Raw genomic sequence first — 14232 nt, 5'->3', positions numbered from 1 at the left:
TATGTTCTCTACCAGCTACTCCACCTCCAGTCTTGCCACTGAAATATGACTCAGCCGCCAAACACCCCTAGACACTGTCTTGCTAGGTTGTTCTACAGCCCACAACTGTAGTTTTAAGATGGGTAGGAGACAGGAAGAGAGGGCAGGACAGAATATATTTCTTATTTCATCAAACATGTTACATTCAAATTCTGTGTAATTTCTCTAAGTATAATTTTCACACTTAGAGAAACTATTGTTACTTTGTGTTTTAATTTTTCACCATTATTTCCCGTGAAGCTAGTAGCATCCCTTCATTTCAGGACACTGTGAAGATGCCATGTCTGAGACAGTTGTAAACTACTGAGGAAGTGTTTTTTGTAAATAAAACACCCCCAGGGGGCATAGCACAGCAATTCCCTCCCATGAAGATCATGCCCATCTTCAATATAAACTATGTTATTGTGTTCATATGTCTGTGAAGTAATTTGTTATAGATATAGAACCTTTTATATGACCATGATCCCAAAGAGAATTTGTGTTTCTTTCAAACTAGGATTGCTGCATCTTTAGTGTATAATAGCCAGCCTTTAAGATATGTTGAGATAAGGTAAATTTTTTTTCTGCAGGCATATATGATTTACTGTATGCTTTTAATTACAATCCATAGGAAATGTAAGTCTAATTTAATTATATATGCTTAAGTGTTTTAAAAAATTATTAGCCACCTATGTACATCATGCTATTGAGTGATAATGACATCTAAGAAAAGTGAACTGTGGGTGACTTGTTGTTCAAACATAAGAAAAACTGAACTTGAGCTCAGATATAACATATCACTTAAGCAAATAATTTCAGAGCCAGTGTGCTCAGAGTGAAAATCTTTGGGCTAACCGTAGGGAGTCCTCAATTGAAGTCCCTGCTGGAAGGTGGGTGCAAGTTGCTTGAGGTCATGACCTTCAGTTCCCTTCTGCTTTCCATCAGGGAACATTTAAGAGCTACATTTTGTGGAGCAGACATCTGCAAATGAGGAGTTTTAACAATATAACTCTACACCTTTACAGTCTTAACATTTTGCTATTCAAGTAATTCAATGTAAGTATCACACAGTTCGAGTTAAATTTTTCAACAGTCTACATACTATGTCATGATAAAATCCTTAGAATTTTTTTCAAAATCAACACATACAGTAATTTTTTTAAAGATTTATTTATTTATACAAGAACTGGGGTACAGACCAGAGGTGCAGGAGGGTGAGAGAATTCACCATGGACAGAGCAGGGAGCAGAACAGGCAGACAGGCCAAGGACATTGCTGAAGGGAGCAGCAGGCGAGGCAGGAGAGGTCTGCCATGCCATGTGGGTTTCTCCCTGGCCAGCCAATTGAACCTGTGCTGCAGAGGCTGCAGACAGCTTCACAGCAGGGCGCTCAACCCCCTGCGCCACCAGGAAGGCCTCACATACAGTAATTTTTAAACCAGATAAGGATGTCAGAACTCTGGGTGAACTAATAATTTGATATTCTTGGTGTTCTTTAAATACTCTTTTAGTGATTTATTTGGGGAAAAAAGTTGAGGACTGTGGAATGGGGAGGGGGGATGGGTGAGGGGGGGCATGTGTGAGACAGGGGAGCGACCAGTGCTGTAGAGCTGGGCAGTACTTGTTACAAGTAGGCTACCAGAAGAGGAGGTGCAGGTGGGAAGCAAAGTGAAGAGGGGTCCCAATGATCTATCCCAGGGGATTATGACTGGTGGTGGTTGTAGTGTGGTAACATACACTTGAAGAATTGTGAACTTGTATCTCTGAATCGTATAAAGTATTGTAAATCAATGCTGCCTCAATAAAAAGTAATAATTTAAAAAACAAAATTCAGGAAAAAAATATTAACATAATCATTTGATTTTAAATGGAACTTATCCTTCCTAACTTATCACACTCATTGAATTTGTATTTTAAGCATGGAATATAAAGATAGACGTCATTAAAGGAAACAGATGGCAGGGAATAGATACAGAGATGTTTTATATAGCAAGTAGTGTTTCCTCCAGCCACTGACATAGGCAGAAAGTTGATTTTGAAGATGTAGCAATTCTATTCATTCTGGATTCTTGGAGAAAGTAGGAGGAAAGTAGAATGGGATGCCTGGACCGATCTTCTCTCTTTAAATGTCATTTCTGTCCCTTATGTCTACATGCTTCCTCAACATTCTTTTAACTGGAGCTTTCCCAACTTCTATTTTGCTGCATGCCAGGCACATGGTCCAGATAGAAGGTTCTAATGTGGATTCTCTATATACCTCAAGGTGATGAAAGTAATGTAAGAAGGGGTTGATAAGATGGAAATCTCTATACAGAATTTAAGAAAGTCAACTCTAGTACTGTTGGGAAGGCAAAGCTGTACCAAACATTGAATACAAGTCAGAATAACTGTTTTAACATGTGCGGCATGTCTTAATATGTTTAACGATGAGTGGGCTTGTGTGGATATGAGTATGAAGTTAATAAAAATACTACATAGACTTTACAACAATTGTTGAGATTGGTATTAATTTTAGATAATGTACAAATAGATAAACTAAAGATCTGTACCAGGTAACAATGTTAATATTGTTTGTCACTAGGTTATTTCTGCCTAATAACCATCAATAATAGTTATTTTTATCCATATCACAAATATATATACTAGGTGAACTCTTAATTTTATTTGAGTTCAACAGGTTTTTGGTTAGGTCTTATGGCATGGGAACTTTTATAAAGGAGAGCTAGCTTATTATTTGTGACTTTCTTTCAAGAAATTTAAAATGTATCTTTACATCTATGAAAAGTTTACCCAAATCAGTGAACTCATTCAAATTAACCTTGGAGCCAAAATGACAAGTATTTGCATTAATTAAAAGCAAATTTTGTCAATAAGCATGAATTTGGCTATTGTTTGAATTCATTAAAAATAATCTGTGGTTGCATTACTTTTTAATTTAATTTTATTCACAAAAAGTCATTTATTCAACAAGTATTTAATGAGTGCCTACATTGTGCCATATCTAACCTCCGATATACATCTCTGAATAACAAAACCCTGTCCTCGGGAAGCTTATGATCTCATAGACAGAGACAAAAGAAAAGTAAATAAGTAAGTAAATAGTTTATTTTGGGTGATTATAAAGTGTTATGAAGAAAATTAAAGCAGGCAAAGATTGTAGAATGTCAGGCATATTATATTTTGGTTAGAAAAGTCCTACTTATTTTATTTATTGGGATGTTTAATCTCACTATTAGAGAAAACACAAGGAAAATTCTTCTAGTATTTCATATTATGATGCCTTAACATAAAATATAGCCATAACAGTCTTTGAAAGAGTCTTTCTAAACTGTGGTTTGTTAGTCAAAAGTCAAGGAAATTAGATAGGAACATTGCTGACAACTTGCTGAAAATGCTATTTTTGTTATCTGTGATTATGAAGTATAGTAATTATTTAAGCATAAAAATATTCTTTTTTTTAATAATAAATTTTATTTTTATATTCCCCATACAATTGCAGCCCCCCCATTCTGACCCCAATCCCTCCCCTCCCGCCCCCGCCCCCCAAAAAGTGTCTCTGGTTCATAGTTTTTTGTTGATTTTGATTTTTACTTTCTTATAGTTATTCATTTTCCTGGTCCCTTATTTAAGTTTTCTAGATTCCTGCTATGAGTGAGACCATCCGGTATTTTTCTTTTTCTTTTTGGCTTATTTCGCTGAGCATGATCCCTTCCAGCGCCATCCATGTTGCTGCAAATTGCATGTGTTTATCTTTTTTGAATGCTGAGTAATATTCCATGGTATATATGTACCACATCTTCTTGATCCAGTCATCTATTTTTGGGCATTTGGGTTGTTTCCAAAGCTTAGCTATTGTAAACAGTGCTGCTATAAACATAGGGGTGCAGGTGTTCTTTGGAATTGATGTTTCTGTGTCCTTTGGGTAAATACCTAGGAGTGGAATTGCTGGATCATATGGAAGCTCTATGTTTAGTAGGCCCAGAAATCTCCACACAGCTCTCCATAGTGGTTGGACCAGTTTGCACTCCCACCAACAGTGCAGGAGAGTTCCTTTTTCTCCACACCCTCGCCAACATTTGTTGTTGCTAGTTTTTTTAATATGTGCCATTCTCACTGGTGTAAGATGGTATCTCATGGTAGTTTTGATTTGCATTTCCCTGATGACAAGTGATGTTGAACATTTTTTCATATGCCTGTTGGCCATTCGCATTTCCTCTTCAGAGAAGTTTCTTTTTAGCTCTTCTGCCCATTTTAAGCATAAAAATATTCTTAACAATGAAACAATCCTTGTTTTAAGAACAGTCCTGGAGATGGTATCTCCTGCTATCAATGAGTCTGAGTTTAACACTAAAAAAAGATTCTTGGCAGTTAAAAATGTCTGCTTCTGCTTCTTGGCTGGAAGATGAGACCTAATACATAATCAGGAAATCTTATTACATAGAAATTGTTCACTGGTGTATAAATCCTTCTGTAATTTAAATAAAAACTGCATTTCAGACACCTTAATTAGCACATAAAGAGGATTTGAAATCACAACTTTGTAGAGTGTTTGGAAGAAGCGTTCCCGAGTTTCTGCTGCATGCCAGGCATTGTGCTCAGAGCTGAGGACAAGACATGTGAAAATAAAGCTTCTGCTCTGTCCAGTCCAAGTTGCACTGTGAAATATGTTTAAATAAGGAAATACTGTAAAGATAGAGAATAGGGGGCTAAAATGAGGTGGCAGGGGGTGAGAGTGGAAGAAAGCTTCATGAAAGGCTTCCTTCAGGAGGAAGCACCGTGCCTAGCACGTAGTAGACACCTATGAAGTCTGAGACCCTCCTGGGTGCCCCTTCTGAATGTGGCCTTGGCATATAAATGTGAAAACATACAATTCCTGCTTTGCCTGAGAAGCAGTCTGTTTGGGGAAATAGGCAAAACTGAGAGTGATAATTGCTTTAATAATTGAACATACAAAGTGTATTGGGAGCTCAGAGGAAAGAATTTAGCAGAGTTTCAAAATAATAACATAAATATTTTGGAGTGGCTAAAAGAACTATGAAGTCAAAGGGTAATTTTAAATTTCTGTGAGTATCAAAAAGGATTTTTGTATTTCATATTTAGATTTTCAGGTTTACTATTCTTGCTAAATATATGAATCCATTCTTAATTCAATATTGCTTCAAGCACAGTACTTTAATAGTGCAGATTTTATTAAAGAACTAAACAGATATCTGCTGGGGGGAGGTAAAGGAAATACAATTTTCCCTATAATATTTGCATTAGATAGAGTAGTTACAGGCTGTAGCATCTCCCCTGTAATTTTATGAGAATGGTATTACCCTGGCTTTCACTATGTGATTGCTGGTTACCTTCTGTCAGTGAGCAACAGTCTTACTGCAAAGCAGGAGCACAACCCGTCTCTTTGTCTCCGTGGTCAAAGCAATTACTTCTTAGAAAGTCGGATTTTTTCAGGATGACCATGTACAGGAGCAAACGCAGACACCAGAGATGTAAGTAAATTCTGACCCAACTTTTTCATGCGACTGTACTAAGAGAAACATACTTGATTTCTTAAAAAGACTAATCATGACTTCTTCAGATATATCCTGGCAATAGAAAAGATACTGTAGTTTCACCCTAACCTTTATCTTTATCCCTATTACATGCCTGAAAGATATTGGGGAGAGAGGGGATAATTCACTTGTTACTATGGAAACCCTTGGAAAGGTTTACAAAATCAACAGAGAAACAGATCAAATGCAATTTCAGTGTAGCTCAGCATCCTTCATTCAGGCATGATCATTGGATAGTTTTTGTTTTTTTTTTTCTTTTCCCGGAGTGATAGGTTTTCTTTCCTAGAAGTCTATTGAAATGTTGGGAAGCTAGTCTAAAACTTCTATTTATTCAATTTCACGTATAACTCTCAGGGGAAATAAAACAGTTCATATTGGAGGGGAGAGAGTTAATTGTGAATGACAAGCTGAATTTTAATAAGGTATTCATTGCCAAACTTCTTGGTCCAAAGCATATCTGGAACATAATTTACAACAGGCTTCCATTTCAAAGGGTTAAAAGGATTCATCTGTAATCTATCCTAAAGGAACTGATCCTGACTGAAAAAGAGCAGCACAATTACCCTGGCCTAAAGTCCAGAACAAAGATGATTATGGAACTGAAAGCCATTAGGATTTTGCTCAAAATCAAAGAGTCTTAAAATAAAACTGTGTTTTATGGTAAAGCTATATGCCTCTCATGAAAAGCTTTCCAATCACATCTGTCTAGTAAGTCCAACTCTTTATCACTTATCTTTTCTATTGTCTAAGTAATTATTCCTGTATTTATCTAAACATGTCCTGTCACTAACTCTATTTTCCATGTTGGACATGTAACTACAACTTGTTTTTTACTCAAAGTCTACATTCTTTCATTATTCCTTATGATGTCTTTAATGTTATCAAATATTTTAAACCATATATAGGTTATCAGCCATAATTAATCTATCAAAGGCCAAACTATGACAGAAATGTAATGTTTTTGATTGTGATAGTTTTTCTTTAGTCCATTTTCACCTAAGACCTGAACACTAGTGTTTTTCTTGTGCAAAGTTTTATGTACCACAAAAAGCTCTGAGGGCTATGATGGCCAGTTCAGATTTATATGCCTGATTGCCTGTTAAGGTTGTTTCTTTCTTGTAATTGAGAAACAATATATAACTGCTACTTTTTTTGTTATAAAAATGGTGCAAAGTCTGCAAATATATTGCTGATTAATTTCCTTGTGATTTCCTCCTACAAGAATGAATCTAAATGATGCATGTACTTGAAAACCATCTTGCACCTTTACTCCTGTATCTTTTATACACCCCCTCATTTTTTTCTATGTGGGTAATCATCACCTTAATGCACATGGCAAATAAAAGATTCACAGAAAAATTGTACTGAGTCTCTCTCCCTAAAATGTGCTTGCTGAAGTCTGCAATTAAGCAGCAGGAAGAAATTGTGAATTACATGAGACAAGTCAGAAGATGTATAATTACACAGGCTTGAACACAGTAGGGTGTTCTGAATGGTTTGTTTAAAAAAAATCTAATGTGTTACTTACGTTTAATTGTATCAGTTAGCCATATTATAGTGCAGTAACTGTTTCTGTATTGTAATCATATAAAATATTGGAGAGCAGTAATACAATAAAATTAAAGTATATAGAAAGCTTAGCAATAAAAGCAAATAGAATCCTTAAATGAATTTCTATCTTACACTAATAATATTTGCAAAAGTGAAATGCAATACATTTGTTTGCTACATAATGGGTAGATAAAAATACCTGAATTCTCTCATCGCCAAAATCCTGTGCATTTCCATTTCCAATCATATTTTGTGTGTATGTGTTTTTGGTCATGCAAAAAGCATAAACTAACCTAGAGGCAATTGTAATCCAATTAAGGCAATAATTGCACACTTAACAAATTCTCAATGTGGGAAAGAAGGAAAGGGCTCTTATGAGTTTCGTTAAAATTGAAATAGTACACAAATAAACTTTCCAATTTCCTCATTTCCTAAATATTTAATGTAATATCATTTAGTAAAACTAACACAACTTTATTTTAGAGAACTCAATAAGAAAAATAGGAAGAGTGTAGATGGCTATGCCAAGAGTTTGAAGAGAGGGGAGCAAAACTACTTGTAAATGGCATTTTAAAGTATAAATTTCACTAAGCTGTTGAAAATTTATGTGGGACTTTGAAATCCATTCTTCACTCATGTCTGGATTGCTTATATCTAATTCCCTGTACAAGAGGAGGAAAAGTACTAGGATCAGTCCCCTTTTCCTTGCTTCTGATGGAGTAAATTCTATGGAAAATGAAACCGCTTCAGTTTTCATTCAGATAGCAGATATTACCTGTGCATAATTGCATGATGACTTTCAATTAGATACAGAATTTTTTGAGGGGTTTTGAAAATGTTTGCTTATGTCAGACATGGATTTTGACAGAGCAAAACAGGTAGAAACCACTTTAAGTAACTGTAATGTATGTGAACCTGCTTTTACAAATTAGGTTCAAGCAGGAATCATCATTAATATAAATAACTTTTTTCTTTCAAATTTAAATATTGAATTTTTTTGTGATGTGGTGGCATACATCTAATGAAGTGTGTACCTATATCTCTGAATCATGCAGTGTTGTAAACCAATGTTGCCTCGATAAAAAATAAAAATAAAAGCTAATTGAAAGCTCTGCAAAAAAAATTGAATTTTCTTATGCATTTTTATATCAATCTATTCAACTATACAATTTGTTTAAATTTTCAAAATTCATATTATGTAAAAACAAAATATAACTATAATCTCCCTTGCTAAAATTCCAGATGACCTTGAGAAAATATTTTTTGTTTTTTAAAAAGACAAAGAGATACATTTTTAAATATGAGTATTTTTTAATTAAAGACTTAGAGCAAAACTAGAGTAGATTCCACATGATATTAGATATAGAATTTTGAAATTACCACAATACTGTACCAAATCAAAGAAAACAGTGTACACTTAATGTTAAGTGTATAGCATTTCACGTTATTTTACTGAATGGAAACACATATTCACTTTTGATTGCTGATGATATGATGGGATGGTATTTTCCATTTTATGGAAATACTTGATGAGATCACTTCAGGACCAGAATACTAGCCATAGTAACTTGTAATCTTGTCCAGTGTCTATTATCTCTGTGGGTTGCAATTTCTTCTCCTATGACTTTAGCAGATTGTGCAGAAAAGATGTTTTCTAAGGTGTCTTTAATCTCTAACCCTCAGTGCTTCAAGAACTTAGGTCTCATCATGCCATTCTTCTACTCAAAGACATTTGATGGGTTCTCATTGTTCTAGACTATGACTCTGGCCTCCCGTGCTTCAGAAGATTGTGACCACGGATGTACTACAAGGGATCCTAGGATCCAAATGAATATTAATCATTGTCTGTATAATGATGAAAAGATATGTGTGTATGTATATATGCTCATGTATATTATATACACATACATACATATACTACTTTGTAGTTCTAAAATGATATGTATAATAAAGCAAATGTCTTTGAAAAGGCGGTACTAAATTTGCCATAGTATTTAATGCTATATATTTTATTTTGTGTAAAGTCAACTGTACTATGTAGTGAATTCTTTATGCTTCAAAAAGATGTTATGTTACCAGATATTGGGAGACACTGAATTAGGAATACAAACATGTCCTTATCACATAGATATTTATATCATTGTCACCCACTTCATACTTCCCTCCTGACACTAGTTCTGTTCTCCCCTTTGTCAAAATGGACTCTGCAAAATTCATCATATACTCTCTTATCTCCATACCTTTGCCCTTATACCTTGTTGATGGGTGGCTTTCACCTACATCTTCATGTACAGAAATTGTCTATGGTCAAGGTTTCACACAAACACCACATTCTTCATTAAAGTCTCTCTAGTTTCCAAGTGAAAATTATCTGTCTTCTCTCTTTTCAGAAGCTATATTATCATTTTATTTATACTTTCTATGTGCCTTATACATAGAAAATTATCAATTTATTTCAATAATCTTCTAAGTTTTGTTTCTCATGTCAGGTATCTTTTATTCTTGCATAAAGTATTCTTGAAGCATAATACAATGCTTTTTCCCATCCAATCCATAACTGTCAAATGAAGTATTCATTCAAAGAAATATTTATTGATAACTATATATTCTATATATTATTTTCCTGTTGTGGCTATAGCAATGAATAAAACAAAGTTCTTTTGGGGATGGGAAAATGACACAGAAATAAATATATAATATATTCTGTGATGCTTAGTAACATGGGGAAAAATAAAGCAGGGGGGAAAGGGTGTTTTTATTTTTTTTTATTTTATACATTTTTTACATCATTTTTCATTTTTGCACAATGTATACATTTTCATCTTGGTTATAGTCCCCATACAATTCCCACCACCCTTGTTTTTATCCTACTCCCTTCTCCCCTCTCCCCCTGCCCCATAGTGTGTCTCTAGTTTATAGTTGTTTGTTGATTTTGATTTTTACTTTATTATAATTAGGTTTTTTTCCTGGTCTCTTATTTAGGTTTTCTAAATCCTGCTATGAATGAAACAATCCAGTACTTTTCTGTTTCTTTGTGGCTCATTTCGCTGAGCATGATCCCTTCCAGTTCCATCCATGTTGCTGCAAACTGCATGTGTTTATCTTTTTTTGATTGCTGAGTAATAATCCATTGTGTAATTGTACCACATCTTCTTGATCCAGTCATCTATTTTTGGGCATTTGGGTTGTTTCCATAGCTTAGCTACTGTAAATAGTGCTGCTATAAACATAGGGGTGCAGGTGCCCTCTTGAATTAATGTTTCTGTGTCCTTTGGGTAAATACCTTGGGGTGGAATTGCTGGATCATATGGAAGCTCCATCTTTAGCAAGTTGAGGAATCTCCACACAGCACTCCATAGTGGCTGGAATAGTTTGCACTCCCACCAGCAGTGCAGGAGTGTTCCTTTTTCTCCACATCCTCGCCAACATTTGTTGTTGCTAGTTTTTTTTTAATATGTGTCATTCTCATTGGTGTAAGATGGTATCTCATGGTAGTTTTGATTTTCATTTCCCTGATTACAAGTGATGTTTTTTCATATGCCTGTTGGCCATTTGCATTTCCTCTTTGGAGAAGTTTCTTTTTAGCTCTTCTGCCCATTTTTTTGACTGGGTTGTTTACTTTGTTTTTGTTGAATCTTGTCAGCTCTTTGTAGATTTTTGTGATCAGTCCTTTATCATTAATGTTGCGTGCAAAAATTTTCTCCCAATCAGTGGGATGTCTCTTTGTTTTGGTTACTGTCTCTTTTTCTGTACAGAGCTCTTTCATTTAATGTAGTACCAGCTATTTATCTTTGCCTTCACTATCACTGCTTTGGGTGATGTGTCTTTAAAGATGTTGCTGAGGTGTATGTCATGTAGTGTTTTGCCTATATTTTCTTCTATATATTTTATAGTTTCAGGTCTTATGTCTAGTTCTTTAATCCATTTTGAGTTGGTTTTTGTGCATGGTATGAGGTAGTAGTCAAGCTTCATTCTTTTGCATGTAGCGACCCAGTTTTCCTGGCACCATTTATTGAACAAACTTTCTTTGCTTTATTGCATATTCTTTGCTCCTTTGTCAAAGATTAGTTGACTGTAAATCTGTGGGTTTATTTGTGGATTTTCTATTTGGTTCCATTGGTTTGTGTGTCTGTTCTTACCATCCTACCAAAAGCAATTTATAGATTCAATGCTATTCAAATAAAATTTCAATGACATCTTTCAAAGAAATAGAACAAATATTTATGAAATTCATATGGAGCCTCCAAAAACCCTGAATAGCCAAAGCTCTCCTAAAAAAAAAAAAAGAGAAGGTAATGAAGGTATCACACTCCCAGTCTTCAAACTATACTACAAAGCCATAATAATCATGGTATTGGGAAAGGGTGTTTTCTGTAGGTTGATCAGGAAAACCTACTGTGTTTAAGGTGGCAGTTGATTAGACAGCTGAAGGTGAGAACAGTTCCAAATGGAAACAGCATGTGCAAAGTCCCTGGAGTATTTGGGATTTTAGAGGATCACAAAGAGGAAAATATGTACGTAGAGATGACAAAAAGAGATGAGATCAAAAAAGCATTAGGAGTATTGGATGGGTAGGGTAAAATATGGGCTTTAATAAAACATTTGTAACAAGTCAAATATGATATGTATCTATTAACCTTTAAAAAGCACTACTCAGTAACTCATGCAATATTTTTATATTTAAAAGACAATTGTAAGAATGATGTTTTAAAATAGTTACACTTTTATATAAGGCAAAGCATCCCAACATTAATTGGAAGAGAATCAAACTGTGTCCATACAGTTGTCAGAAAAATATTGTTTGAATAAGAATATTTTCTGATTTATCTTCTTTAAATATATATTTGAATTTTTGATATATTAATTTCATTCAAATACCACACTCTCTTTAAAAAATCTTGTTATGAAAACAAAATCATAGTTTGATGCAATTTGTTTTAATGCTTCTTAAGGCTTTAGCATGAAGAAGCAAAACTGTTAGTCATAAGTGATATAGAATTGTTTTAGTGGTCAAGATATTTAATAGGTTTTATGTTCTTAATGTAACAAAAATTGTTTTAAATATCATTTCATCTTTATTACATTCTATCTTATGCAAATTTTTGTAAGCAACTTTTGAAATTCTTTTGAACAAATTAGATAACGAGGATAAAAATGGATCAATCAAACCAAATAATGATATTAAAGCCATATGTAATTAGAAAATAAAATTATCGATTCTTATTTCCAGTATTTTATATTGCAACTGTTGACATCATTTGCAACTGTAGGATATGTTTAAGGACCATTCTAGGTTTAAAATTTTATTTAAGATTACACTAAAAAATTACTTCGGCTTGATAGGTAAAGGTCTCTGGAGTAGACCTCAATTCAGTCACTTATTATTATTGATGCTTTTGGGAAAGTCTACTGTGTGACAAATATCTACTTTTTGAATTATATAAAGACAAAAAATATCTTGAGGAAAAAAATATATGGAAATTATATATATATACACATAAATGTATTTGAAATATTCACATATGAATGCATTTGCATGGTATGCTGTCTTTTCTGCAAATTAAAGGTTTCCAGAAATTAGAGAAGTGATTTAATAATGCATTTTGAGTCCTTGCATTCTTTGTCTAAAACAGCTAAATTGTTTGACTTAATTTTTTAATTTTTTTATTAATTTGTCAGTATTCTACGTATCTATATAACTTCAGGGATACATTTTCACACCTCCACTTGTATACATGCTTCATTTACTCTCTACCAATATTCCTGTGCTGATGGATTATCCTTTTGACTCATTTTCTGCTTTGTAGTGTTTGATTTTTCTTGACATCATTTACTGCATTCCACTCTCATGCTGACTGTGGAATTCTGATACCTATAGTTATGTATGAATACATTATAATTGTGTTAATACTGACTCAAGGTTATAATGGTCCCTTATCATAGATATTATATTATTTCTAGAACTTCATTTACATTTAAAATAAAGATAAAAATCCACATCTCTGTCCTTAAACTCTTTATAGAATTGTGGCATGTAATTTTGTAAGGTTCCATGCCTGAGGCTGCTTATCATTGGAAAATGTTATAAGTATATTTTATATTATATGATTCTTTTGACCCTTTGTGAACTTGAAACTGCCTTAGAGGAACAGTTGGATGGATTTCCTTAAATAAACACACATTGTTCTTCAAATTGCTAGTATTTGTCTTCTTAATATCTCCAGAAGCAATGGGTTTCTTGACTTTGAAGTAACCTCTACTACTTCACATAGATGTCTGACTATTTTATATCTTTTTTCCTACCACAATTGAACAGTGTCCTTCAATTTGTTTTTAAATGTACAGCCTGTGGTCATAATTTATCCTTACCTTGTACTTTCAGATTGTATTTTAGATATTTTATTTCTTATGATAAATAAATAAATATAACATATAATTAAATAGCAAAAATATGCAGTACCTATAAGTGCATAAGTCTGTCTGGACCATTTCATTCTAATTTTCTAATGAAAAATTTATGGTTAATTATAATTTTCTAGTCATCATTTATAACACAAATGATACACCCAAATTTGATTAATGGGCACAGGGTCCTCCAAAGCAGCTAAGGCAGTAATACCCCATGAAGATTTCCAGAATATGTTTATTCACTATTGAGACAAAAAAAGAATATTTTTCAGATTATTCACATTGACAGTTTTCCAGAACCGTAGCTAGTTTTGAGAAGATTCTATTTGAGTTGATATGAAAATTTATTTGAAATTGAAAGAAGAAAATAATGTAAAACTTTACTTTTGGGATATTCTTTGTTACTCAGAAATTGAAGAAATAAGTTAATAAGCATAGGAACAAGATACAAGAAATTATGTCATGAAGAATGGATATATTGTTGCTGAGATTCTCTTTTGGGTCTATTAAAATAAGTCTCTGAAAATTGAGACTTTGCTAAGTAATTTAACAGTTCTCCCATGCCAAAAACAGTTGCCCATCAAGTTAAAGCACTACAAGTTGTTTTTGTCCTATGGAAGTAGCCATCTAACATATTCAGTTGGGGGAATCTGCTAATCCTTAATAATGCCGTTTCTCCTAGATCACTACTGACAGTAATTAAA

The 14232-nt window shown here is 33.6% G+C and overlaps 1 protein-coding gene across 16 annotated transcripts in view; it reads left to right on the top strand.

The window, feature by feature from the left end:
- The window catches only part of RALYL (RALY RNA binding protein like), a 610187-nt gene that overhangs the window by 429212 nt on the left and 166743 nt on the right, over positions 1-14232 (top strand). Inside the window, exon 1 of one of the 16 annotated variants that reach the window (XM_037504662.2) lies at positions 5356-5506. The exons of 14 other annotated variants lie outside the window; for them this stretch is intronic. In XM_037504662.2, coding sequence (XP_037360559.1) covers positions 5470-5506 — 37 coding nt within the window. In that variant the 5' untranslated portion in view covers positions 5356-5469. Of the gene's footprint in view, positions 1-5355; positions 5507-14232 lie in introns of those variants that run through there. One more of the 16 variants, XM_054692167.1, reaches the window with a different exon arrangement.

This window comes from Talpa occidentalis, unplaced genomic scaffold (genome assembly GCF_014898055.3).
Source record: "Talpa occidentalis isolate TD23 unplaced genomic scaffold, MPIMG_talOcc4v2.1, whole genome shotgun sequence".
NCBI classification, from domain to species: domain Eukaryota; kingdom Metazoa; phylum Chordata; class Mammalia; order Eulipotyphla; family Talpidae; genus Talpa; species Talpa occidentalis.
Note: the sequence above shows the minus strand (reverse complement) of the source record. Positions and strands in the feature narration are given on the sequence as shown.